Source organism: Marmota monax, unplaced genomic scaffold, assembly GCF_021218885.2.
Source record: "Marmota monax isolate L192 unplaced genomic scaffold, Marmota_monax_Labrador192_F-V1.1 WCK01_AAM20220418_F8-fsc00192, whole genome shotgun sequence".
Lineage (NCBI taxonomy): Eukaryota > Metazoa > Chordata > Mammalia > Rodentia > Sciuridae > Marmota > Marmota monax.
This window is the reverse complement of record NW_026693786.1, coordinates 3,001,246-3,025,842: the sequence shown is the minus strand read 5'-3', so window position 1 is coordinate 3,025,842 and position 24,597 is coordinate 3,001,246. Positions and strand designations below refer to the sequence as shown.

Genomic DNA, 24,597 nt, shown 5'->3' with positions numbered 1-24,597 from the left:
CCAGCCCCCGAAGCATTACTCAGATAATTTCTTCTACCTGGACTGTCCTGCCCTCCTTCCATTCCTGCAAAGCTAAATCCTATCCAATATTCAATGCCAAGTTCAAATGTTCCATTCCCTGCTCTCTCATAAACACATCCTGTTTCAAATATGTAATGTTACTGTGCTTAGTGATCATGTATCTATCTTTCCTACTACATTGTGAGACTGTTTTTAAAAAACCTTCATGTCATTACTGTAAACAAAAAAGTTTGAAATTTTAAAAAATACTAAAATTTTAGTTCAAAATAACCTTTAAAAAGGATGAGATTTGGGACTGGTGTCATAGCTCAGTGGTAAAGATCTTGCCTAGCATGTGTGAAGCACAAGGTTTGATTCTCAGCACTGCATATAAATAAATAAATATCCATTGAAAAAACAAGAACTGAGGGGGAAAAAAGGATGAGATTTTTAAAACCTAGTAATTTAATTAGTGGAACTTCTAGAACCCAATGTCTTCATAGCTGAAGCCGACTGACTTGATTGCAGACTCTTTTGAAGGCAAGAAGTCTTAGTCTTATGCAACCCCCCACCTCCCACACCTCAATATCACTTAATTCAATGTTCTGCACACATTGTTTCAAAACAAAGCAGTATTGCTAGAGATGAAAAGGCTATGATTAAAAGTTTAGATTATGGAAAAATATTGCCTTGTAAAACGTTAGGAGTGTTGTCAGTACTTAAGATAACCTCAGCGTCTACAAACTAAAAGTGTTAAAAATAACACGCTGTGCACAGCCCTGAATTCGATACCTAACATTAGAGAGAGACAGAGATAGAGGTGCCACAGCAAGGATGCAGAGTAACTTTACTAGAAAAGGGGCACAATGAAGAAAATGTAGTGGAAACAAGAGGGCTCTCTTAATTCAGCTTATGCTCCCTTCCAGAGCAAGATAGGCATCCAAATACTTATTTATTTTTAAATTACTTCATCAGTAATGGTGATCTTAATACCTTAGTTTCCAAAGTATACAGAGATGTCAATTCCAACACCGCACACAGACCTTCTCCTGCACTCAATTAATTAACATAGGCCATGCATGATCAAGAGACTCTTCCCCTGGACGGTATAAGAAAGTGACACGGGTTAGGATGTAATCCCTCCTCTATCCCGTTTGGGGAAGTAAAACGTAAGTGTGGTAAATATCTGAATTGTGAAGGTAAGAGAGTTTGGAGATTGCCCCGATTAACACGACCTTCTCACCACGCTGGGTGGTACAGACTGACAGCACAGAACACCCCCTCCAGTAGAAGGGGATGACGGGAAGCCGATGTAGGACTTACCTGTTTTTTTGGTTTTGTTTTGTTTTGTTTTCTGTCCTGTGGATAAACCTCCAGAGCTACTCGGACAGAGGCAGCGATAAATCCACGCAAGCAACCTCCACGCTCACACGCTCCGGCAAGTCACAGTAGCCGCGGCGGCTGTGGCGGAGGCTGTGGTGGCAGCAGCAACTCCTCCCTCTGCTTCTTTTTCCACCCCTGCCGCCGCGGCCGGCAGTCCTTACCCCTCCCTCTCTCGATTACCCCCACTTCCGGGTGATGCCCCGGCCGGAAGCAGGGCCCACACGGGAATGAAAGCGACGCGTCACGTGAAAGGGAGCGCGGGGCCTAGAGTCAAGCTTCTCCCGCCCCCTGCTGCCCCCAGGCTGACACGCAGCCTCAAGCCAGGCTTGGTTTCAGCGCTGCAGAGTTCTCTTTCCCCCAGCGCCCGAGCCCCCAAATCAAACTAAGCCAAAAAAAAAAAAAGAAGAAAGAAAGAAAAAGAAGAGAGAGAGAGAGAGAAATGAAATCTACCATCTACCAAAACAATATCTTGGTCATTTGTTGTTTCCAAACATCATATACCATAAAGAAATGCTTGTAAATCATTTTTTACGTAGTTCATGCCCAGCATGAAATTACCATGGATCTGTCAGTTTGTTAACTTCTTTTACTGTGTAACCTAACTGCAGACGTTAACACCAGAACCATAATCTTGTCCTCAACCATTTATACATTCATAATTTTTGTGTTAGGATGTCACAGTAACTTACATATGGCCATTCCAAGCTCTGAACCATTTCCTCATGTATTTGTTCATTGAACCAACATTTTAAACTCCTGGAGGATTCCAGGGATGCAAAAAAAATATTAGAGCATCTATCATTGCAAGTTTGTATGGAAATGAGCTATATAAAATCTAAAAACAAAATAAACGGTATAGAAAGTTTCTGAGAAAAATATATATTGTTCTTAGGTTCCAATTTGACATTTTAAAAAGCACCAAAATTCTAAGATTTTTTTAATATTATGGACAGTAAAAGAGGAAGAGTCTCCATTTCACTTATTTCCAAACAAGATGTAGCTTTTTCCTAATTCCTCTCATGAAATAGCTGTCATAAGATTAAGGGGAAACTAATCACATGATTATTTGTAATTCAATTGGAACCATTTAAACACAGTTCCCACAGAAAATTAAAAAGTCTAATAATGCTGCAGAATTCAAAATAGTACACAAAGTGCAAATATTTGTAAAAATATTCAAGTAAATAATATTTGTAAATATATGTAAAAAGAAAAGTGTATGGCACAAACTAAGCATATTAGTTAATATTATTTAAATGTTAAATAAAATAATTTCCATACTACCAGTTGTCAAATTCCTGTTAACCCTTGATAGGAACTATTTAAAGTTATCCACAGATCTAAATTTTTTGCCTACATTTAATTATTTCAAAATTATTCTCTTCCCCCTACACCTATCCACATAAATAAAAACTTTGCCTCAGGACTCCATATCTTCCCAGGTATTAAGTTATAGTTGTCAATAAATATGTCAATAAATGTGTGCAGATTTATTGATAAAAATTCAGCACATAATTTAAAATCTTTTTTTGAGAATTTTTTAATATTTATTTTTCTGTTTTCGGTGGACACAACATCTTTGTTTGTATATGGTGCTGAGGATCAAACCCGGGCCGCACGCATGCCAGGCGAGCACCTTACCGCTTGAGCCACATCCCCAGCCCCATAATTTAAAATCTTAAAAATTACATCATATGAGAAGGCTAGGAGTGTGGCTCAGTGGTTGTTTGCCTAGCATGTACAAGGCCCTGGGTTCCACTCCCAGCATCACATAAAAATATCACAACAATTAAGATACCTTTTAAGTGGGTTGCCAAATATTAACAACTTGATTTTTAGCTATGATATTAAATTCATTGAAATTCACTGAAAGGCAAAAGCCAGGAATATAGCTATATTAGAAGCAGAATATCAGATCCAATGTCTCTGTAATCTATATAAATATTGAAGTTTATCACTCTGTGCTGCATGATCCTAGATGAGGGCTGGGGGTGTGGCTCAGTGGTAGAGAACCTACTTAGCATGCTTGAGGCCGTGGGTTCAATCCCCAGTACCATAAAAAAATCCTCTCTCAACCACACTTCACTCAGCCTTTCCCTCACTCTAAAATACCTTCTACCTTTAAATGTGTCATCCCTAATCCTTCTTATCAGTGCACAAACATACTAACATATTCATAATTACTATATTGAATGAGCTTTCAAATAGAGGAATATGCCTTTCAGTAAGTCTTCTGGTTTGCTGGGAATTGAATACATAGCAAGTTCCCCAAAATGCTTACAAGGTAGTATTAATTTCTCCAATAAAGTGAATAATCACCAAGGTAAAAACATCTGGGCCTCTACAACTACCACAGTATCTCTCATTCTAGATAAATTGAACAAAATTAAAAGTACTAGAGTATACATGCAAAATAATTGTATTGGAGTAAAAATTAAGAATGAGATTTATGCTGGGTGCAGTGGCACAAACATATAATCCCAGGATGGGGAGGCAGGATGATTACAAGTTCCAGGCCAGGCTCAGCAATATAGCAAGATCCTGTCTCAAAAAGGGCTGGGGATGTTACTCAGTGATAAAGCAGCCCTGGATTCAACCCCCAATAATACAAACAAAACAAAGAAAAAAAAATACAAACAAAACAAATCCAAGAAATTGGATTGACAACATTCACCTCAATTTTATTTATTTATTTATTTTTTTAGAGAGAGAGAGAATTTTTTAATATTTATTTATTTTTTTTTTTAGTTTTCGGCGGACACAATATCTTTGTTTGTATGTGGTGCTGAGGATCGAACCTGGCATGCCAGGCAAGCACGCTACCACTTGAGCCACATCCCCAGCCCCATCTCAATTTTAAAATGCTTGTCTTTCCAATAAAATGTTTAATGAATTGGCAATGCTTTCAATGTGAGTCCTTTATCCAAATTTTTAGACATATTAAATAATTGAAGATAGGAAGACTAATTTGATAACCTTTCAACTCTAGGCATTAAAACTCTGAAAGTAATGTTATGGGATAAACAGTGCATTTGTATGAAAAGACAGAACTTTTTTTTGGCTGAGTGCACTAAGAAAGCTGCGAGGTCAGACTATTATGATAGGACAAAAATTTATTTACTCTAATGTTTCCTTACTAGCAGTGGTCAAGTTAGTCTTAGAATTACCCATTAGAACAAGATTAACTACAAGTTCGCTTTGCAGTTCTAGGGATCAAACGCAGGGCCTCACACATGCTAGGCAAGTGCTCTACCACTGAGCTATATCCCCAGCTAAAAAATAGTTTTAGAATCCTGTTCAGGGCTAAGGGTGTAGAGTGCCTTTCTGGAATGTGAGGTCCTGAGTTTCAATGCCCAGCACAACACAACACACACACACACACACACACACACACAGCTTGTTCATAGATGCTGACTACCACCACCAGGTCTCATCACACAAATAAACATACTTTTGCTAGCAAACAGAGACACTGACAACTACTTACCTTACAGAAGCGATACAAATCATACTGATCATTAATTACCTCCAGTCATTAGAAATGAGTGATAACTCTTAAATGAGAAGACATAGAAGCTAATAGAAGGTTTAGACTTCCACAAGACATTTTGTTTAATCATAACTCAGATTTGTATGCATTTGAAAGTGTCAGTCCTATTATGGAACATTTCTACAGAGAAGATTTCATAACATGTTCAAATTTTATCAATAAAGATGGGCACAGTACGCGGGGGGTGGGGGGGGGCGGTGGCGTGCATGTCTGTGATCTTAGTGACTTGAGGCAGGATTGCAAGTTTGAGGCCACCCTCAGCAACTTAGCAAGACCCTGTCTCAAAATAAAAGTTGGGTATGTAGCACAGCCCTAAATTCAATCCCTGTTACCTGTCTTCCCCTAAAATGGGATGGCTTTAGGGCAAACAGACCCCTTCTTCTGTGTACAGTGGTGCACATCTGTAATCCCAGTTACCAGGAAGACTGAGGCAGAAGGATCACAAGCTCAAGGCCAGCATCAGCAATTTAGCAAAAACATTTCAAAAATAAAATTAAAAATGGCTGGGAATGTAGCTCAGTGGTATACCACTGGGTTCAATCTCCACTAACACAAAAAGTATATACACATACACACACACACACACACACACGTACAGTAATGCCTGCTACTCAGGAAGCTGGGGCAAGAGGATCTCAAGTTTGAAGCCATCCTCAAGAACTTAGCAAGACCTTGTCTCAAATAAAATAAAATATAAAAAGGGCTGGGGTTGTGGTTCAGTGGTAGAGCAGTGGCCTGGCATGTGTGAGGCCCTGGGTTCCATCCTCAGAACTGCATATAAATAAATATCCATTGACGACTAAAAAATATTTTAAAAGGTTGGGGGAGGCCTGGGGATGTAGCTCAGCTGTAGAGTATCCCTAAATTCAATCCCCAGTTCTGCAAAATAGTAATATAAAAGCATGTAATCACTGACTTTGGTGCATTTTTTGAGATGCTAGGACATACTGCCATGAAAGGATACTTCTTGTGTTCCACATAAGTAAAATATTTTCAAATGTTTGATTAAGTATAAATCATTATCTACATCAGGTAAACTTGGAGACTGCTAAAGACGACATACAACTTTAATAGATCAGGTAAGCAGATTTTAGAAATCTTTACATTTAGAAGGCATGGTGGTAAATGTAACTCAGGAGACTGAGGCAAGAGGAGTACAAGTTCAAGGACAGCCTTAGCAACTTAGCAAGACACTGTATCAAAAAAAATAAGGACTGGAAATGGAACTCAGTATCAAAGCACCCCTAGGTTCAATCCCCAGTACCAACAAAAAAAGAAATGTTTACATTTACCTAATATAGATTACTTGATTAAAATTCCATTTTCTGCTTACTAGAGTACTATTTAAAAAACACAGAAGACTATAGCTCTTAGCCAAGGAAGTAAAGAAATATGAGTAAATTTCTTCACCTTTTTTTTTTTTCTTCACCTAACATTTTACACATCAAGGCCAATGTCACATATTAAACTCAGGACAATCCACAAGTTGAAATGTTATAACACTGCCATTATAGAAAACCAAGAGGTTGGGCTGGGGATGTGGCTCAAGTGGTAGCTCGCTCGCCTGGCATGCGTGTGCGGCCCGGGTTCGATCCTCAGCACCACATACAAAACAAAGATGTTGTATCCGCCGATAACTAAAAAATAAATATTAAAATTCTCTCTCTCTCTCCTCTCTCACTCTCTCTTTTAAAAAAAAAAAAAGAAAACCAAGAGGTCACTCACTGATATCAAATATCACTTTGAAAGGGAGAAGGGGAATAGCATGGATGGTGGAAGGAGTCCCTCATCGTTATATAAAACACATCTATGAAGATGTGAATTTGGTGTCAACACACCTTATATTCAATCAGATATGATAAACTGTGGTATAAAGGTGTATTAAGAATTGTAATGCTGGGCTGGGGATGTGGCTCAAGCGGTAACGCGCTTGCCTGGCATGAGTGGGGCACTGGGTTCATCCTCAGCACCACATAAAAATAAAAAAATAAAGATGTTGTGTCCACAGAAAACTGTAAAATAATTAAAAAATTCTATCTTTAAAAAATTGTAATGCAAAAAAATAATTTGAAGTGAACATATCTTATATAGTTACAAAAAATGTTTTTGTGAATAGATAATTATGATTGTAATGCATTCCACTATTGTCATGTAAGAAAGATAAACAAAAAACAAATATCACTTTGAACTTAGATAATTCTAATATAATTATATCTACAGCTATATAACTAAAAATAGACTATATTTGACAGATCCTTTGTTTAATAATATTATAAATATCCCTAATATGCTAAAATTCAAAACCTCTAATTAAGGTGAATATTCCAGAGAAGCCAAATAACTAGCTATGCTTGACACAACCTAGTAGTTCATTTTATGGGACCATTATTCCTTGGCTGTGATGACATCCTAAATTCACTAAACAAGAGTGAAAAGGAGTTAATAATGCTGAATCAAAATATAAACATGAAAGCTAAAAAGCAGTAGACATAATCAATACATGGGCCAAACTTGGCTCAAAGATGATCTAAATAGCTCTGCTATTGGTTATTCGTTAACTATAATTCTAGTTTATTATAAAGTTGACTTCCAGATAACTAAATTTCCCTTTCATACTACTTCATAGAAGTTATTTTAAAAAGTGTTATAGTATTTTGACTTTAATATGAACACAAAGGGTAAATAAATGAAAAGTGAACAGCTTAGTTCATTTACAAAGGAAAGAAAATCTACAATGATTGTTTCAAGCATACTTTATTTCTTCAATAAATGCCATATTTAGTAGGTACACAGTGCTTTTACTTGGCATCAATTTTGAGTTGGTTTTGAAATTCAGTATTACATCAGCTGGCATGATTACTGATTTCTCCACTCCTTTGGGGTGACTCTGCCAACAGGGGACAGGTTCCATTCTATTCCAATTTGTGTTGCTGTCTGTAAGAATTAAAATACTGTCAGTTATACATGTTTAAACCCAAATCCATGTTCTCTTGGAGCCTACATCTTGGAAGTGATAAAGATATTTTACTCTAAAGGTTATAAATATATACAGAAACTCACCTGGGATATAGTGCCCTCATGTAGGTCAAACCTAATTGTTGTCCTAATTCTCCAGAGCAGTGCTGTTCATTAGAACTTCTAAAGATGAAGGAAATGTTCTATATCTGTACTACCCAGTATTGTAGTCACTAGCCAAAGATGGCTACTAAGCCTTGAAATATGGCTAGTATGAGTAAGGAAACAAATTTTCAAATTTTACTTAATTTAAATTTACACTTCATGGTGCCATAGTACCTCCTCAAAATATTGCTTCCCTCAACCACAACTGATAAATAACTGCCAAAGACACTTTGTAATTAAGAAGTATTTAGCTGGGGTTATGGCCCAGTGGTAGAGCGTTTGCCTCCCATGTATGAGGAACTGGGTTCGATTATCAACACCACATGTAAACAAATAAAAGGTGCATCAATAACTAATATTTAAATTCCGGGCTGGGGCTGTAGCTCTGTGGTAAAGAGCAGGCCTCACACGTGTGAGGAGCTGGGTTCGATTCTCAGCACCACATAAAAAATAAAGACATTGTGCCCGTGTATAACTTTAAAAAAAGATGTATTTAACTTCCAAAATCTCCTCTAATCACACATTTGTTAAATATTTGTTTACCATAATTGAGTATACATTGATTTTAATACTTTATCTTATTTCAGGGTTGGGGGTAGATATCAGTGGTAGAGCATGTGCTTAGCATGCACAAATCCCGGATTCAATTCTCAGCACCAAAAACAATCAAAAAACAAACATTATGTCTGATTTCAGAAAAATCAAAACTAGAAAGAAGTCTAAATACAGCTTCTTTTGTTTATCAAGGCAACAGCTGATTTCTTTTAAACCCTACTTACATATTTATTTAAAATTTCAGGACTCCTACTTTATCAATTAATAGTGACTGGTAAATAGATTGTTAACTGTAAGCTGTAGCCAGGTGCTGTATTGCACACCTGTAATCCCAGCAGCTTAAGAGGCTGAGGCAAGAGGATCTTGAGGTCAAGGCCAGCCCGGCAATTTGGTGAGGCCCTAAGCAACTCAGCAAGATTCTGTCTCTAAATAAAATACAAAAAAAGGTCTGGGGATGTGGCTCAATGGTTAAGTGCCCCTGGTTTCAATCCTCAGTACAAAAAAAAAAAAAGTAAGCTATAAACAATATATATAAAATATGGAAAGTTACTTTACATCTTATCTGTCAAGAATATTGTACTCAAATTCTAAAATTGTTACAGAAAATTCTAAAATTTTAGAAGGAAATCCGATCACTTAAGTTTTATCTAGGGGGTGGCCTAAGTTAGTGAAAATCCTGGAAACTATAGAACAAAAAAATGATCCACAGGTCAGGCATGGTAGCACATGACTATTTTTCAGCAACTCCGGAGGCCATGACAGGAGGATGGCAAGTTCATGGCCAGCCCCAGCAATTTAGCAAGGCACAGTCTCAAAATCAAAAATAGATAGATAGATAGATAGATAGATAGATAGATAGATAGATAGATGGATGAGGGGAACTAGAGAAGTAGTTCTTCCCAACCAATTAAATAGTGGTAGAGTGCCTGCCTAGCATGCAAGAGGCCCTGGGTTTGATTCCCAGCCCAAGAAAAATGACCAACAGAACTAAAGATGTCTAATCTTAAAAGAGAAGATTAAGGAGACATGATAGAAATTTTCTTTTCCTCATCTTCTTCTTTTTTTTTTTTCTCTTGTGCTAGAGATTGAATCTATGGCCTTGTACATGCCAGGCAAGTGCTCTACCACTGAACTATACCTCCAGCTCATGATATCAATTTTCTAATATTTAATGTCTCTCATATGGAAACATGATAGATCAAAATTTCTATATTGCAAATGAACGACAGATATGCAGGAAACATTTTAACACAATGATAAGATCCTTTTTACAGATGCACAATTTGCAAAAAACCGCTCTGTGATCTAATAAGCAATTTGTGACTGGAAATATTAAGAACAGAAGATAGGTGAATGCTGAATATTAAGGAGGAAATACTTGTACTGGGTAGATCAGATAATCTTTGAAGTCCCTCCTAACTAGATATGTTTGTTTGTTTGGGGGTGGTTTTTTTTTTTTTTTTTTTTTTTTGGTGCTGGGGATCAAACCCAGGGCCTTGTGCATGCAAGGCAAGCACTCTACAAAGTGAGCCAAATCCCCAGCCCCTCCTAACTACATATGTGTAGTACTTTGTTAAAACATTTTTTAATACATGGAGCAAATGAGAATAAGAAATATCTAACAAAATTATTGGAACTGGGGGTACAGCTCGGTGAAAAGTGCTTGCCTATCATGGGTAGGCCCTGTGTTCAATCCCCAGAACCACAAAAAAAAAATATCAATCAACAATACTTACATATGTCCATACAGAAATACAGAAAATGGCTCCACTAGCTAATATGGCATTACCATATTTGTCATGGAAATCAGGTACACGTTTCTGGTGACTCTGCCTTGCCATTGTTTGCTGAATGCTTCGAACTTACAGGAAAGAAAAAAAAAAAAATTACATAAGTATATCTATCAATTATCAGGGAAAGATAACACGTAACTGATACTGCCAATTAAAAAGTCAAGGAAATTATAGTATAACACAGTTCAATAAAATGTTAAAAACACATTGCAGCTAAAAACACAGTAGTATACTGTGAAATGCATCAAAAATAAGATCAATTGACAAATGGACAGATATGTGAATAAACAAATACAGCAATATAACAATCACAGACTCTACATGGTAAGTATGTGGATGTTCATCATGTAATTCTTCCAAATCTTTTCTGTTTGAAACTATTCATAATAAAACGTGGGGGCAAAAGCAAGTAACAAGTGATGCCAATAGGGCTGGGGATGTGGCTCAAGCGCTAACGCGCTCATTTGGCATGTGCGGGGCGCTGGGTTTGATTCTCAGTATCACATAAAAAATAAAAAATAAAGATGTTGTTTCCACCGAAAACTGAAAAATAAATATTTTTTTTAAAATTCTCTCTTTAAAAAAAAAGTGATGCTAATAACATCACTAAGTGGATGGAACTTGGCTTCTACTCATTAATTTGAATATGTATAACTTTAATTTTCACTCAAGTTAACAACACTCAACAAACTTAAAACATACAAGGGCAAAAAAACTCAAAATGAAATTTATAGCACACTAAATGTTAGTGACCTTAAATTATTACAACAATAAAACCCTCCAAAACTAAAGTAATCTGGATATTTAAGATATTAATATTCAGTAAGGCACGGTGGTACACTCCTGTAATCTCAGCAACTGGGGAGGCTAAGACAGAAGGATCACAAGTTCAAGGCCAGCATCATCAACTTCAAAATAAAAAAAAAAATAAAGGTTTGGAGATGTAGCTTGGTGTTAAAGTACACCTGGGTTCAATCTCCAGTACCCCCCCACCTCAACAAATTATTAATGAATAGGGCACCACACTGTAATAGAATATATAAAAATATGAAAGAAACAGATATCTGTCACCAGATAACTTTCAGTCTGAAAAAGGATACTACACATGAAGACACAGATCACTACAATATAAGTAGAATTAGCTAAGCACTTTGAATGGCAGATAGGTTTTGGTGGTTAATGTGGGAAAGAGGCAGAGACAGAAAAGCTCTTTGTACTGGAAAATCAATTACATTTAGTTGAAGGACAAGGTGCATTTTTTTCCTAGGCTGGGGAAGATAGTAAAGATTTTTAAGCAGAATGATAAAATTAAAACTTAGCTTTTACTATATTCTTGTAGAAAGGGTACAACAACCTTTCAAACTGTCCCTGGAGGAACTGAGAAGGACAACTTGGGAAAGAAACAAGAGATTCTGGAAGTTTTTTTTTTCCTTCCTCTCCAAGTTAAGTAGCAAGTCCTTATTGTTTTAAAAAGCCTCAAAATGTGTATATGTATATGTATATATACACACATCAAGATATGTGCGCGCAAAAAGTATGCTGCATACTAAAGAAATAGCAACATTTCACATTCACTAACATTTAAGAATATAGTGGTTTCTATGTGGTACAACAGGTTATTTCATGATAGTCATCTAACCTTTATTTTTTTGTTCTTCTAACTACCTTAGCTTTCATTTTCATCTTTAAGAACTCACATCCAGGATGTGCAAATTTACAAACATTTCACAATGTATTCTATTCCAGAACAGTTAAAAAAAAATGCGTGTGTGAATTCTACACTGAAAGAAACAGAAAAGCATTCCTAAGGTACAAGATTTCCCCACTTGCTTAAAGGGCAAAGAAATTATGATTACCAAAAATTCTGACTTAAACAGATTACCCAAGTGGATTTCTTTAGACCTGTCCTCTGCGACAAAATATGATTTAGGGGCTGGGGATGTGGCTCAAGCGGTAGCGCGCTCGCCTGGCATGCGTGCAGCCCGGGTTCCATCCTCAGAACAACATACAAAGAAAGATGTTGTGTCCGATGAAAACTAAAAAATAAACACTAAAAAATTTCTTTCTCTCTCTCTCTTTAAAAAAATATATGATTTAGTTAACATACATTGGTAATTTCGTATAATCGTCAACAATCCTATGAGGCAAGTTTTATCTACTAATCTTTTATAAAGCAGAAAACAGGTTCAGAGATTAAATAATTTACCCCAAGTTAAAGAAATAATGAATACGGCTTTTGGCATATGAAACCTAGTAGGGCTACTATTTTTTCATTTATTTTAAAAACTGCTTGAGTGTTTAGAACACAGTCAAGTAATGCTCCTAATGTAAAGTTAAAATTAGTATGGCTACATTAGTAAATGATGATTGTATAAGGTCACCTTCACTCACATTACTCAAGGTCACCTTCAGTGCAAATCAAATATGGAAATAAATTTTTTCTCTCCAATCTAGTGCATTCTCAGTTCATGATGCTGATCTCAGATTTCCCTGTATTTGCCTAACTTCTAGATAAAAAGATAACGACGATTGCTCTCACGGCAACTAATATTCAGTTAACAACCCGCAAGTAACTTTTTAAGTCTACAAGGCTACCATTTAGGTAGTCTCCCGGCCATGAAAACAGGTGAAGAGATGGGTTTACAGTTTCCTACAGTTAAAGCTGTAGGGACGGGAGAGAAGGTTCTTCTATGTGTGGTTAGAAATAAATGTGGATCCAAAGCTAAAATGTAGGACATCACTTTAAAAGCGAGAGATAATCAAAGAGTAGATAGGTTACAAGGCTAAAAATGATAAAAACGAGGATATGACTCCAATAGCAGAGACAGAGCCAGGAAATGAAACAAAAACACCGGACGATAAAGCCAATGCTACGGATATCTCCCCAATGACTTTGGACGAAGTAAGAGACAGCATGTAGAATTAGAGGGCCAGGATGTTGGAGCAAGAAAAACGAAAAGACCACGAGGACACACGGATATAAGGCTGTTGTAAATGGCTTGCTCACGATTTTGCTCACCTTGGAGACGACTCAGAGCATTTTTGGCCAAAGGAAACATGGTGGAAGTGCAGAGGGATCTACCGCAACTGCAGCTGCTGCTTTGATGTAAATTCGATCCAGGTACCCTTGCAGAGAGCCCTGAAAAACAAAATGGCTTTGGGAAGGAATCCTTAATGAGATTTGGTAAAGTCTCGCGAGATTTGTAAGGACCTATAGAAATTGTAATCCTTATTACCGCGAGGAAAGATAAAAGCCTTTTGGGAAATGTAGTGCGAAGCTTTATAAGTGACACATGATGATATTTAACTTAAAAAAATGAGAGAACATCTTGAAGCTAGATTTAGAACTCTATAATGGAAAGCCTAGGCACAGATTTTAAGCTGAGTCACCTAAGGCACCAGCTTCAAGACGGTATTAATATTCCAGAAGCTTGGGTTTGGTATCTCGCTCCACACGACTTTGTTCCTCTTTCTTTTCCTCCAAAGCTAACTTGTGCGGGGAAGGGGTGCACGCCTGTAATCCCACCTGCTTGGGAGGCGGAGGCAGGAAGATCACGTTCAAATACAACCTCAGTAATTTAACGAAGCCCTAAGTAACTTAGTAAAACCATATCTTAAAAATTAGATTTTTTAAAAGGGGGGGATGGCTGGGGATATAGCTCAGAGTGTTTACCTTGCATGCACAAAGCCCTGGGTTCAATCCCCAGCATGAAAAAAAAAATGAAAAGTTAAAAAGGAAGGTGGATGCGGAGATAGTTCAGCAGTGGTAAAGCACCCTTGCGTTAAACCCCAGTACAAAAATAAAGACTAGCTTGTTTGCTTGCTTTCTTTCACTTTGGTTCTCACAATTCTACATATTAACTGATTAAATTTTAATTTTGAAATAACTCCAAATATACAGAAAAGTTGCAAAAAAAAAAAAAAAACACATTCTTGGTGGTGGCAGTATAGATCAGTGGAAGAGCATATGCTTAGCATATGTGAGGCCTTGGATTTTAGCCCCAGTATCAAACAAAATGAAAGCATTTGTGTACTGTATGGATAAATATTTGGTAAAACAAATTTTGTAAGCTGTTGATTTAGAATATTGGCCAGTGTTCACAGTGCAATTCTTTCAATTTTTATGCATGTTTGGATATTTTCATAATAAAATGTTAGGAAGGGGGCAATGCCTTGTTTTTTGTCCTGGGGGTTTAACCCAGGGGTGCTTTACCACTGAGTAACATCCTCAGTCCTTTTCACTTTTTTTTTATTTTGAGGCAGGTTATCACTAAATTGCACAGGGCCTCACCAAGTTGCTGAGGCTGGCACTGAATTTGGAATCCCTCTGTCTCAGCCTCCTGACTCACCAGGATTAAGGTGTGTGTCACTGCACCTGGCCCAGCCCTGATTTTTAAATTTAATTTTCCATTTTTTAAATTTTTGGTTAAATATATATATATATATATATATATATATATATATATATATATATATAACATAAAATTTACCTTCAGTGTACAGTTAAATGACATTAGGTACATTCTTATTGTTGTTCAACAATCATCCCATCTATCTACAGGATTTTTTTCATCTTGTACAACTAACCTGATTTTACATTTGGATTGTTTATTTGTCTATTTTTGAGGTAATGGGAATTGAACCCAGGGGTGCTTTACTACTGAGATACATCTCCAAATAGTTTTATTTTTTTTTTTTATTTTTAGATGGTCTCCCTAAATTGATGAGACAGTCCTGGAACTTGTGATCCTACTACCTCAGCCTAAACTGCTGGGATTACAGGTATGTACCACCATACCAAGCTATGTTTTGTAAATTTAAAACATTAACATTATTTCAAAAGTCAAACTGTACAAACTGGTGTACTTAAAGAAATGCATTCCCTTTCCAACTGTTCCACTCCACTTCCTCCATCTCCTGCAATTAACTAATTTCATTAGTTCCTATGTTTCCTTTTGCAAAAATGAGCAAATACACATGTATTTTGTTTTCGCCCTTTTTTGTACAAAAAATAAAGCATAAAATCCATTATGAATTTATATGGGTCTTACTTATTCCTTTTTTATAGATGTAAAATACTCTGTGGTGTATATGTGTTATAGTACATTCAATCTGTACCAACTGTTTGAATATTTAGGTTGTTTCAAGAATATTTCAAGAACTGAGCTCAGTGACAGAGCACCTCCCTCTCACATGTGAGGCACTGGGTTCGATCCTCAGCACCACATAAAAATAAGTAAATAAATATTTGAAAAAGAATATCCCCAGGGGCTGGGGATGTGGCTCAAGCAGTAGCGCGCTTGCCTGGCATGCGAGCGGCCCGGGTTCGATCCTCAGAACCACATACAAACAAAGATGTTGTGTCTGCTGAGAACTGAAAAATAAATATTAAAAAAAATCCCCCCTCTCTCTCCCCCCCTCTCCTCTTTAAAAAAAAAAAGAATATCTCCATTATGAATAATGCTGAAATGAATAAGGCTAGATTCCAAGAAGTGGGATTGCTGGATCAAAAGTTAAATTCATATGCAGTTTTGTTCAACATTGTCAAATAATACTCCATAGATGTTGCACCACTTTACATTCCCACCAGCAATGTATAGGGTTTATGTTTTCCACATCCCCATGCTTTGCTGACAGCACACATTGTCAAACTTTTGGATATTGTCAATATGATAGATGGATACCCTTTAAAACTTTAAAAATTTACTCTTCATTATTATTTTATATTTTAGCACTGAGAATTGGTCCCCTGGACTTGCACATGCTAAGTACTTACTTTATCTCTGAGCTATTCCCCAGTCCATAATTTTTATTTTTTAAATTTACATGACTGGAGGTGTAGCTGAATAGCTGAGCATATATTTAGCACACACAAGGCAGGCCCTGATTTTGATTTTTTTATTTTACTCTTTTCTTTCTTTTTCTTTTTATTTCTTTCTTTTTTTTCTTTTCTTTTTTTGGTACTGGGGATTGAACTCAGGGTCACACAACCACTGAGCCACATCCTCAGCCCTGTTTTGTGTTTTTATTTAGAGACAGGGTCTCACTGACTTGCTTAGCACCTCACTTTTGCTGAGACTGGCTTTGAACTCGCAATCCTCCTGACTCAGCCTCCCCAGCTCCTGGGATTACAGGCATGCACCACCACGCCTGGACACGCCCTAGTTTTGATCCCCAACACCCCAAAAAGAAAAAAAAAACCTGAATGACATTGATATTATTTTGCTACTGTTTTTCCTTCTCTAGTGAAATCATCCTAGTTTTACAAACCAATGTAATAAAGCAGAACTGCACCAAATAAATGGAAAATTCTTCAGTAGTGTAGGATTTTCATTATTTTAATTTTTTTTAGTATTTTGTTTTAGTTGTAGTTGCACACAATACCTTCATTTTATTTTTATGTGGTGCTGAGGATTGAACCCAGCACCCCATACATGCTAGGCAAGTGCTCTACCACTGCGCCACAACTCCAACCCCAGGATTTCTGTTATTTTTTTTATATTTATTTTTCAGTTTTTGGTGGACACAACATCTTTATTTTATTTTATGTGGTTCTGAGGATCAAACCCAGCGCCCCGCGCATGCCAGGCGAGCGTGTTACCGCTTTGTTTAATGAAATTTATAACCACAAAAGATTTAAAAAGAAGAAAAGGATTGTGATACATATAAACAATGAAATATTACTCAGCCATACGGAAGAATGAAATTATGGAATTTGCTGGAAAATGGATAGAACTGGAGAATATCATGCTAAGTGAAATAAACCAATCCCCCAAACCAAAGGCCAAATGTTCTTTCTGTCTGATATGTGGATGGTGACTCACAATAGTGTGTGTGTGTGTGTGTGTGTGTGTGTGTGTGTAGGTTCACCTGATTGAACAGAGGGGAATAGGAGGAAAGGAGGGGTGATGGGAATGGGAAAGACAATAGAATGAATCAGACATAGTTTTCCTATGTTCATGAATGAATATACAACCAGTATAACTCCACATCATGTACAACCACAGAGTGGGAAGTTATACTCCATGTATGTATGATATATCAAAATATAATCTTCTGTCATGTATAACTAAAAAGAACAAAATTTTCAAAAGACAGCAGGACCCTAGGTATTTGAATAACTTCTTTTTTTCTAATATTCTTTAATTTTAAAAATTGACATATTTATGAGAAACAGTGTGATAACTTGATTCACATATACAATGTGTAAGGATCAAATCAGGGTGATTAGTGTTTCCATTTCTTTAAATGTTTATCATGAACCTCTTTGAAGAAAGCTACGTATTTTGGGGGCTGAATAAGAAATAAATTTCTGTCGCGTTTAGGCCAAAGGAAAAAAAATAGAAAGGGTTTATCTGCAAACACATTCACATCCATCTCCCAAACAAAATAATAAATAAAAAATAAGGCATTTGCTGTCTATTAAGTCCATGTTATTGTTTTAAGTAGTAAATCAAGGAGTTCAACTAGAAAAAAAAAGCAATGAATACACAAAAACTTTTAAAAATAATTTTAACAATTTTTAAATATTTATTTTTTAGTTATAGGTGTGCACAATATATTTTATTTTTATGTGGTGCTGAGGATCGAACCCAGTGCCTCACGCATGCTAGGTCAGTGGTCTACCTCTGAGCCACAACCCCAGCCCCTAAAAAATAATTTTTTAATATTCTTTTTCACTGTTCCTGGCAGTTTCTGGGACACAAAGGTATTCAAACTTTTTTTCAATTAAAATTAATAACAATATTGAATTTTAGTAATTTTTTAACATTTTAAAATTTCAATCTTTGCACACAAATCACCACTCTACTTTGTAGAACAGAGGAAGACTGGACTTGAAGATCGTCATTCCCCTCCTTGTGTCATACAACCCAGCAATTCGACGTCCTGACCCTTCCCACCCTCTGACCATTACTGTGGTCCCTATGACCCAGCAGAGAAAGAGGACCAGGTGCAGTATCCACCCGCACATCATGCCCAGAGAGGAAGGTCCTTCTGCAATCTTGCCAACATGCTCTGGGTCGCATTTTACAGTCTGGACCACAGGGTGGCTTGTCTTTGTGTTTTTGTTTGGTTCACAGCAAAACTGCTGAAATTAATTTTGTAGTCCCTGAGGGAGCTCAGACGTTTGGTAAATGTCAGAGTGAGACACTGAGGAGCGGGGCGGGGAGCGCCGTGACCCAGCAGTGGACGAGAGGAATTATCATCCCAAGGGATGGTGAAGAAACACCTAGCAGGGTCGCAATGGCAGCAGCTCTTAGCCCTAGGAGTGTTGAGAGCTTCTGGGAATTCAGAGCTAAACTGGGAATTTAAACACAGTACCTTGAAGATTGGGAATAAAACCTAGGGCATGATTGTTCAATAATCTATCGTTTGCTTTCTGCCCTTGAGTCTTAAATTCTTAGGTACCAAGGAAGTAAAGCAAATGCGGCAGCGAGGAGAAAGGACGTGTGCCTTATGTCTGAAACCTCACACATCAGTCTGGGTTTGGGACTGAGAATACCACCTTAACATTAAAATAAGGATCCCTTCCCTTCTTTAAAATTTTTAGAGTTGGGCATTTTACCTACCCACCACCCAAACAGAAACACCTCCGAACCTATGAAACCTGTTTTGAGTGTGGAGGCGGCCAGTTTGGGCACTGAGCTCAAGGAGGGAAAATCTAGAATCCTCCTGAACCGTGCGTACACTGCCACGCAGAAAACGCTCCAGGACGACAACGCGTCACGTCTGCTGGGTTAAAGAAACTCCTATTTACATTTACTTTAGTTAAAAAAAAAAAAACTCAGCTCTACTGTTTTTGCTTTCCTACTTTTACTTATTTTCTTCACTTTAAAGTAATTTGGAGGATAAGGGACTAAGTGCCTATTATTCACATGTCCCGTTCTTCTAGAATATTAAACGAAAGAAGTGAATTTCGAGGACTTCTAAATAAGTTTTCAGAATAAAGAATCCGTTTAGCTGCTTCATGCCATTTTAGACTCTTCATCTGCAATGATTCCCAACTGCGCAAGCGTGCAGCGTGCTTCAGGCTTTAGGCGCTGGGAAGTGCGACACCTTCATGCATAATGAAAGGGCAGGCCATCATTTTTAGCCGACCAATGAAAAGCTTCCAGATGAGCCTTTTTCTATTGGCTAACGAGGACCAATTAGAAGCGAACTGTTTTTTAGCGGGCGTCTAGCAGCTGCCCACTGTGACGTAATGTGAGGGGTCGCCCCGCAGGGCTGAGCTAAACCAATGAGGAAAGGCAAGGGGACGGCTTGCCTTTTCTCACGCCCCACCCTCAGATCCTGCCAGAGGAAAGTTTCGCTTACAGTGGGGAGACAAGCGAACATGGCAGCCTGTAGATGGTTTTGGTGTGTCTCTGTGACCGTGGTTGTGGCGCTGCTGCTCATTTACAAGGTTCCCGCGGCCTCTGCTCAAAGAAAGAAGGAGGTGAGAACGCGGCTTCCAGCAATCGGGTCCCCCCCCCCAAAAAAAATGTGTAGGGCATAAAAGGATCTGTTCACTCCTTCCTGTCCCTCTTTCCCCGCCAGTTTCTGTGCCTTTTAGTGTCTTCAATTCCGCGGTTTTCAGAAACTGTAACGCTTTGTTTTCTGGGGGTTTAATCTAACAGTGGGATGCAGTAGGTGACAACCTGGCTTCTCTATGCCTATGTATGTATATAACTACAACTTTAGACACTTCTTTTGAGTTTGGGCCCTATCGAGTGTTGGGGTTAGGGAGTTCGATTTTAGAACCAGAGGGTAGAATATAAGTCTTTCCGTTGTAGGCAAATGTAACTTCCTTTTTTTTTTTTTTTTTTTGGTACCGGGGTTTGAACCCAGAGGTGCTTAACCACTGAGCTACATTCCCAACCCTTTTGAGACATGGTTTCGCTAAGTTGCTGAGGATGGCGTCAAACTTGTGATCCTCCTACTTCTGCCTACCGAGTCTCTGGAATTACAGATGGGTGCCAGCCTAAATGTAATTCCCTTGTACATGTATAACAATTCTTTTGTGTCATTTTCATTTCAGGAATGTGAAAATTAGCCAGAGTGAAATTAGGCTCGGTTTATTACACTATCCAAATACTCAGTCATGCAAAAAATAATAAGCATACTATGTATGCACTGTTCTAAGCACGTGGTATATGTAAATGAACAGAATTAAGACCCCTCTTTGTGGAATTTAAAAGCTTTAGGAAGTGGAGAAGATACAGAACTTTACTCACAATTGAAAAATAGCAACATATGAATTTTAACATTATGTTTTGAAATATTTGTGATGTAGAGCCGTGTGTGTATGTGTGTGTGTGTGTGTGTGTATGTGTGTATATATATATATATATATATATATATATATACATACACACACACACACACACACATATCAGAGATCGAACACAGGGGTGATTAACCACTGAGCAACACATCCCCAGCCATATATATATATATATATATATATATTATTTTTTTTTTCTTACATGTAGATGGACACAGTACCTTTGTTTTATTTATTTATATGTGGTGCTGGGATTGAACCCAGTACCTCACACATGCTAGGCAAGCGCTCTACCACTGAGCTACAACCTCAGCCCCTCCCCAGCCCTTTTTATGTTTTATTTTGAGACACAGTGTGGCTAAGTTTCTTAGGGTTTGGCTAAATTGCTAGGCTGGCTTGGAACTCTCGGTCCTCCTCCTTCAGACTCACAAGCCTCAGGGATTACAGGTGTGTGCCACTGGTGCCTGGCAATTTTTTACTTTGAAACAAGGTCTCACTAAATTGCTAAGGGCCTCGCTGGCTAATTTTCTGAGGCTGCCCTGGTACTTATAATCTTCCTGCCTCATCCTCCCGAGTCACTGGGCTTACAGGTGTGTGTCACCACACCCAACTGATGTGCTTCTTAGCCATTCTTATGTGGAAAACAAGATGGAGAGCAGTTCATAATATTATATGCTAGAATCCTTGTTTTATTTTTTTAATATATGTAAGTATGTATATATGCCTATGTAAGAATGACCTCTGTAATGGTACTCAATCATTCCTAACTCTGGGCAGTTGCTAGTGTTGATGAGGGAAATATTTCAGTATTTACCTTATATACTGGAATTGTCTAAATTTCTGCAATGGCCTCTTATTTTTTTGTTGTTGTTGTTACTGGGGATTGAACCCAGGAACACTTAACCACTAAGCCACATCCCTAGCATATATTTTTATAATATTTTTTTAGTTGTAGTTGGACACAATACCTTTATTTTATTTATTTATTTTTATGTGGTGCTGAGGATCGAACCAAGGGCCCTGCACATGCTAGGCGAGTGCTCTACCACTGAGCAACAACCCCAGCCCATATTTTTATTTATTTTTATGTGGTGCTGAGGATCGAACCCAGCACCTCACACGTGCTAGGCAAGCACTCTACTGCTGAGCCACAACCCCAGCACCCCCAACCCATTTTTAAAAATATTTTTTAGTTATACATGGACACAATATCTTTATTTTGTTTATTCATTTTTATGTGGTGCTGAGTATTCAACCCAGTGCCTCACATGTGTGAGGCAAGTGCTCTGCCACTGAGCCACAATCTCAGCTCCTCCAACCCATTTTTTAAATTTTATTTAGAGACAGAGTCTTGTTAAGATGCTTAGCACCTCACTAAGTTGCTAAGGCTTTCTTTGAACCTGATATCCTGCTGCTTCAACCTCCAAAGTTGCTGGGATTACAGGCATGTGCCACAGCACCCATTTTACTCACTTTAAATAAATAGGTGAAGGGTTTTTTTCTTTGTTTGTTTGGTAGTACTGGGGTTGAACCCAGGGCCTTAGTGCATGTTGGGCAAATGCTCTACAATTGAGCAACATCTCCAGCCCCAAGGTGGGGATTTCTACCAGTGAAATTATGTTTATTCATTTACTGTCTCACTGAACTAGAAGCAGAAGTGTCCAGCAGGAAATAAATTATTATTAAAAAGGAAGCAACATTGAGTTTTAAAATTTTTAAATAGTTAATGTGATTTATTTATTTGGGGGAGGGGTACCAGGGATAGAACTTGGGCACTCGACCATTGAGTCACATCCCCAGCCCTATTTTGTATTTTATTAGAGACAGAGACTCACTGAGTTGCTTAGCACCTTATTTTTTGCTGAGGCTAGCTTTGATCGGTGATCCTCCTGCCTCAGCTTCCTTAACTGCTGGGATTACAGGTATGCGCCACCACACCCAGCTTTTAATGTGAATTTTATGTTATGTGAATTTTATCTTAGTGTAATTTTTTAAGATGTTTATTTTTTATTTATAGTTGGACACAATACCTTTATTTTATTTATTTATTTATTTTTATGTGATGCTGTTGATCAAACCCAGGGCCTTGCACATGCTAGGCGAGTGCTCTATCACTGAGCCACAAACCCAGCCCTCAATATAATTTTTTTAGAAAATGAATCAGATTCTGACTTCCTTCCCTTTATGCCAACTATTCAGACTCTTAGTGCTCTTGCAAATATATTGCAGTAACTGCTTAACTGGTTGCCCACTCTCTAACCCATTCTTTACAGTGCTGCCAGAGGTGGTAAGATGAAAAATGTGAAAACCATTAACCTATTTTGCAGATATTAAAAAGACCTTTATAGCCTGTTTCTGGTCTGCTTCTTCCTGGACTAGTCCTACTGAATTACCTGCCTTGCATGTGCAGGTCTTCTGCTGGAGTCTCCTACCTTACCCCTACCATTTACTTGAGGGTTTGTACTCTTCAAGGCTTAGCTTAAATACATTCTTCCTCAGCCATACTTTTCTTGGTTCCCATCAAGTTAATTGACATGAATTCAGCATATCATGTTGTCAATGTTTTTTTTTTTTATTTTACTGAATTCTTTTTTTTTAATATATGACAGCAGAATGCATTACAATTCTTATTACACATATAGAGCACAATTTTTCATATCTCTGTTTGTATACAAAGTATATTCACAACAATTCGTGTCTTTATACCTGTATTTTGGATAACAATGTCCATCACATTCCACCATCATTTATAACCCCATGCCCCTTCCTTTCCCCTCCAACCCCTTGGCCCTATCTACAGTTCGTCTATTCCTCCCATGTTCCGCTCCCTTTCCCACTATGAACTGAATTCTTAATGTGATTTGTAATCTCTCAGTCTGGAAGCAAATGTTCCCATTGTCTCAGTTTTCTAAGTTCAAACTTTTTTTTTTTTTAATTTTTTTTTATTGGTTGTTCAAAACATTATAAAGCTAAACAGTGAGCATCTTGCTTGGCTTGGTTGCACATGCCTGTCCCACCTAGTTAGGAGGCTGACGCGGGAGGATTGCAATTTTGAAGACAGTCTGGGTAACTTAGACCCTACCTCAAAACAAAAAATAAAAAGTATATCTGAGTTCAATCCCCAGTAACAGAAAAAAATTCACTCAGGTACCTCATGCTTATCTATTAAAGGGAATGCTACCATATGTAACTCATTATACTTTTAACAGTGTTCTCCCTGGAACATGGACTTCTTTATTTGATATGCATGATAGGCACCATGGTTTACATGCATTTTCTATAATCTTCACATTAGTACTGCAAAATATTATCCTCTTTTGAAACTTAAACTAAGCAAGAAAGATTAGGGGTTTGCTGGAAGAAGCACAACCATCAGAAGTTAAATTAGGATTCCGTCCTTGTTTTGCCTCCAAAGCATTTTAATGCTCTGTGCTCTCTTAAGCCATAAAAGTTTTCTTTTTCAATAACTGGTTTTATTTTTATTTTGAGTTATTTTCCCTAGTGGTAGAAGGAAAGTTGTTTGTCCTCAAATCTGGTGTTGTCTTAGGGAGGCAGCATGATACAAATGAAAAAGCATGTTTTGTTTTTGGTACTGAGGATTGAACCCTGAGGCACTTAATCACAGAGCCACATCCCCAGCCCTTTTTATATTTTCTTTAGAGACAGGGTCACTCTAAGTTGCTGAGGCTGTTTGTGAAATAGCGATCCTCCTCCCTCAGCCTCTTGAGCCACTGAGATTACAGGCATGTACCACTGTTCCTAGCAAAGCATGGTATTTGATAAAATTGTTCATATTTCTTTACCTACTTTTGTGAACCTATAATAATAATGAAGTAATGTGAAACACAGAAAAGGGTGAATGCACAAAGCATAATAAAAATGGTCATAATAATGCTAAGATTGCAGTGTCCCCCCTTCTCAGTTTTTTAAAA

General features: G+C 37.6%; 3 protein-coding genes across 6 annotated transcripts in view; 1 reads left to right on the top strand and 2 right to left on the bottom strand.

Annotated features, from left to right (window-relative positions):
• Positions 1-1,559, bottom strand: part of Atp7a (ATPase copper transporting alpha) — a 148,070-nt gene extending 146,511 nt beyond the window's left edge. For all 4 annotated transcript variants that reach the window (XM_058584912.1, XM_046462140.2, XM_058584911.1 and 1 more), the window contains exon 1: positions 1,324-1,559. The gene's annotated coding sequence lies outside the window, so the exon portion shown is untranslated. The remainder of the gene's footprint in view (positions 1-1,323) is intronic.
• Positions 1,560-7,671: 6,112 nt separating this feature from the next.
• LOC124105087 (cytochrome c oxidase subunit 7B, mitochondrial) lies at positions 7,672-13,581 on the bottom strand. The gene is made up of 3 exons (XM_046462168.2): positions 13,421-13,581; positions 10,345-10,469; positions 7,672-7,867 (listed from the first exon to the last, which is right to left on the bottom strand). Exons 1-3 carry the CDS (start codon positions 13,458-13,460, stop codon positions 7,790-7,792), a joined length of 243 nt encoding a protein of 80 aa, XP_046318124.1. The 5' UTR covers positions 13,461-13,581; the 3' UTR covers positions 7,672-7,789.
• Positions 13,582-19,639: 6,058 nt separating this feature from the next.
• Positions 19,640-24,597, top strand: part of Magt1 (magnesium transporter 1) — a 38,765-nt gene continuing 33,807 nt past the window's right edge. Inside the window, exon 1 of the mRNA XM_046462158.2 lies at positions 19,640-19,837. Within this exon, the coding sequence (XP_046318114.1) occupies positions 19,640-19,837 (198 nt within the window). The remainder of the gene's footprint in view (positions 19,838-24,597) is intronic.

Coding starts and splice junctions, on each gene's coding strand:
- LOC124105087 (XM_046462168.2), bottom strand. CDS start 13,460: ATGTTTCCTTTGGCCAAAAATGCTCTGAGTCGTCTCCAAG. Junction 10,470..13,420: donor TGCTCTGAGTCGTCTCCAAG/GTGAGCAAAATC, acceptor CTTTCCTGTAAG/TTCGAAGCATTCAGCAAACA. Junction 7,868..10,344: donor GTATTTCTGTATGGACATAT/GTAAGTATTGTT, acceptor TAATTCTTACAG/ACAGCAACACAAATTGGAAT.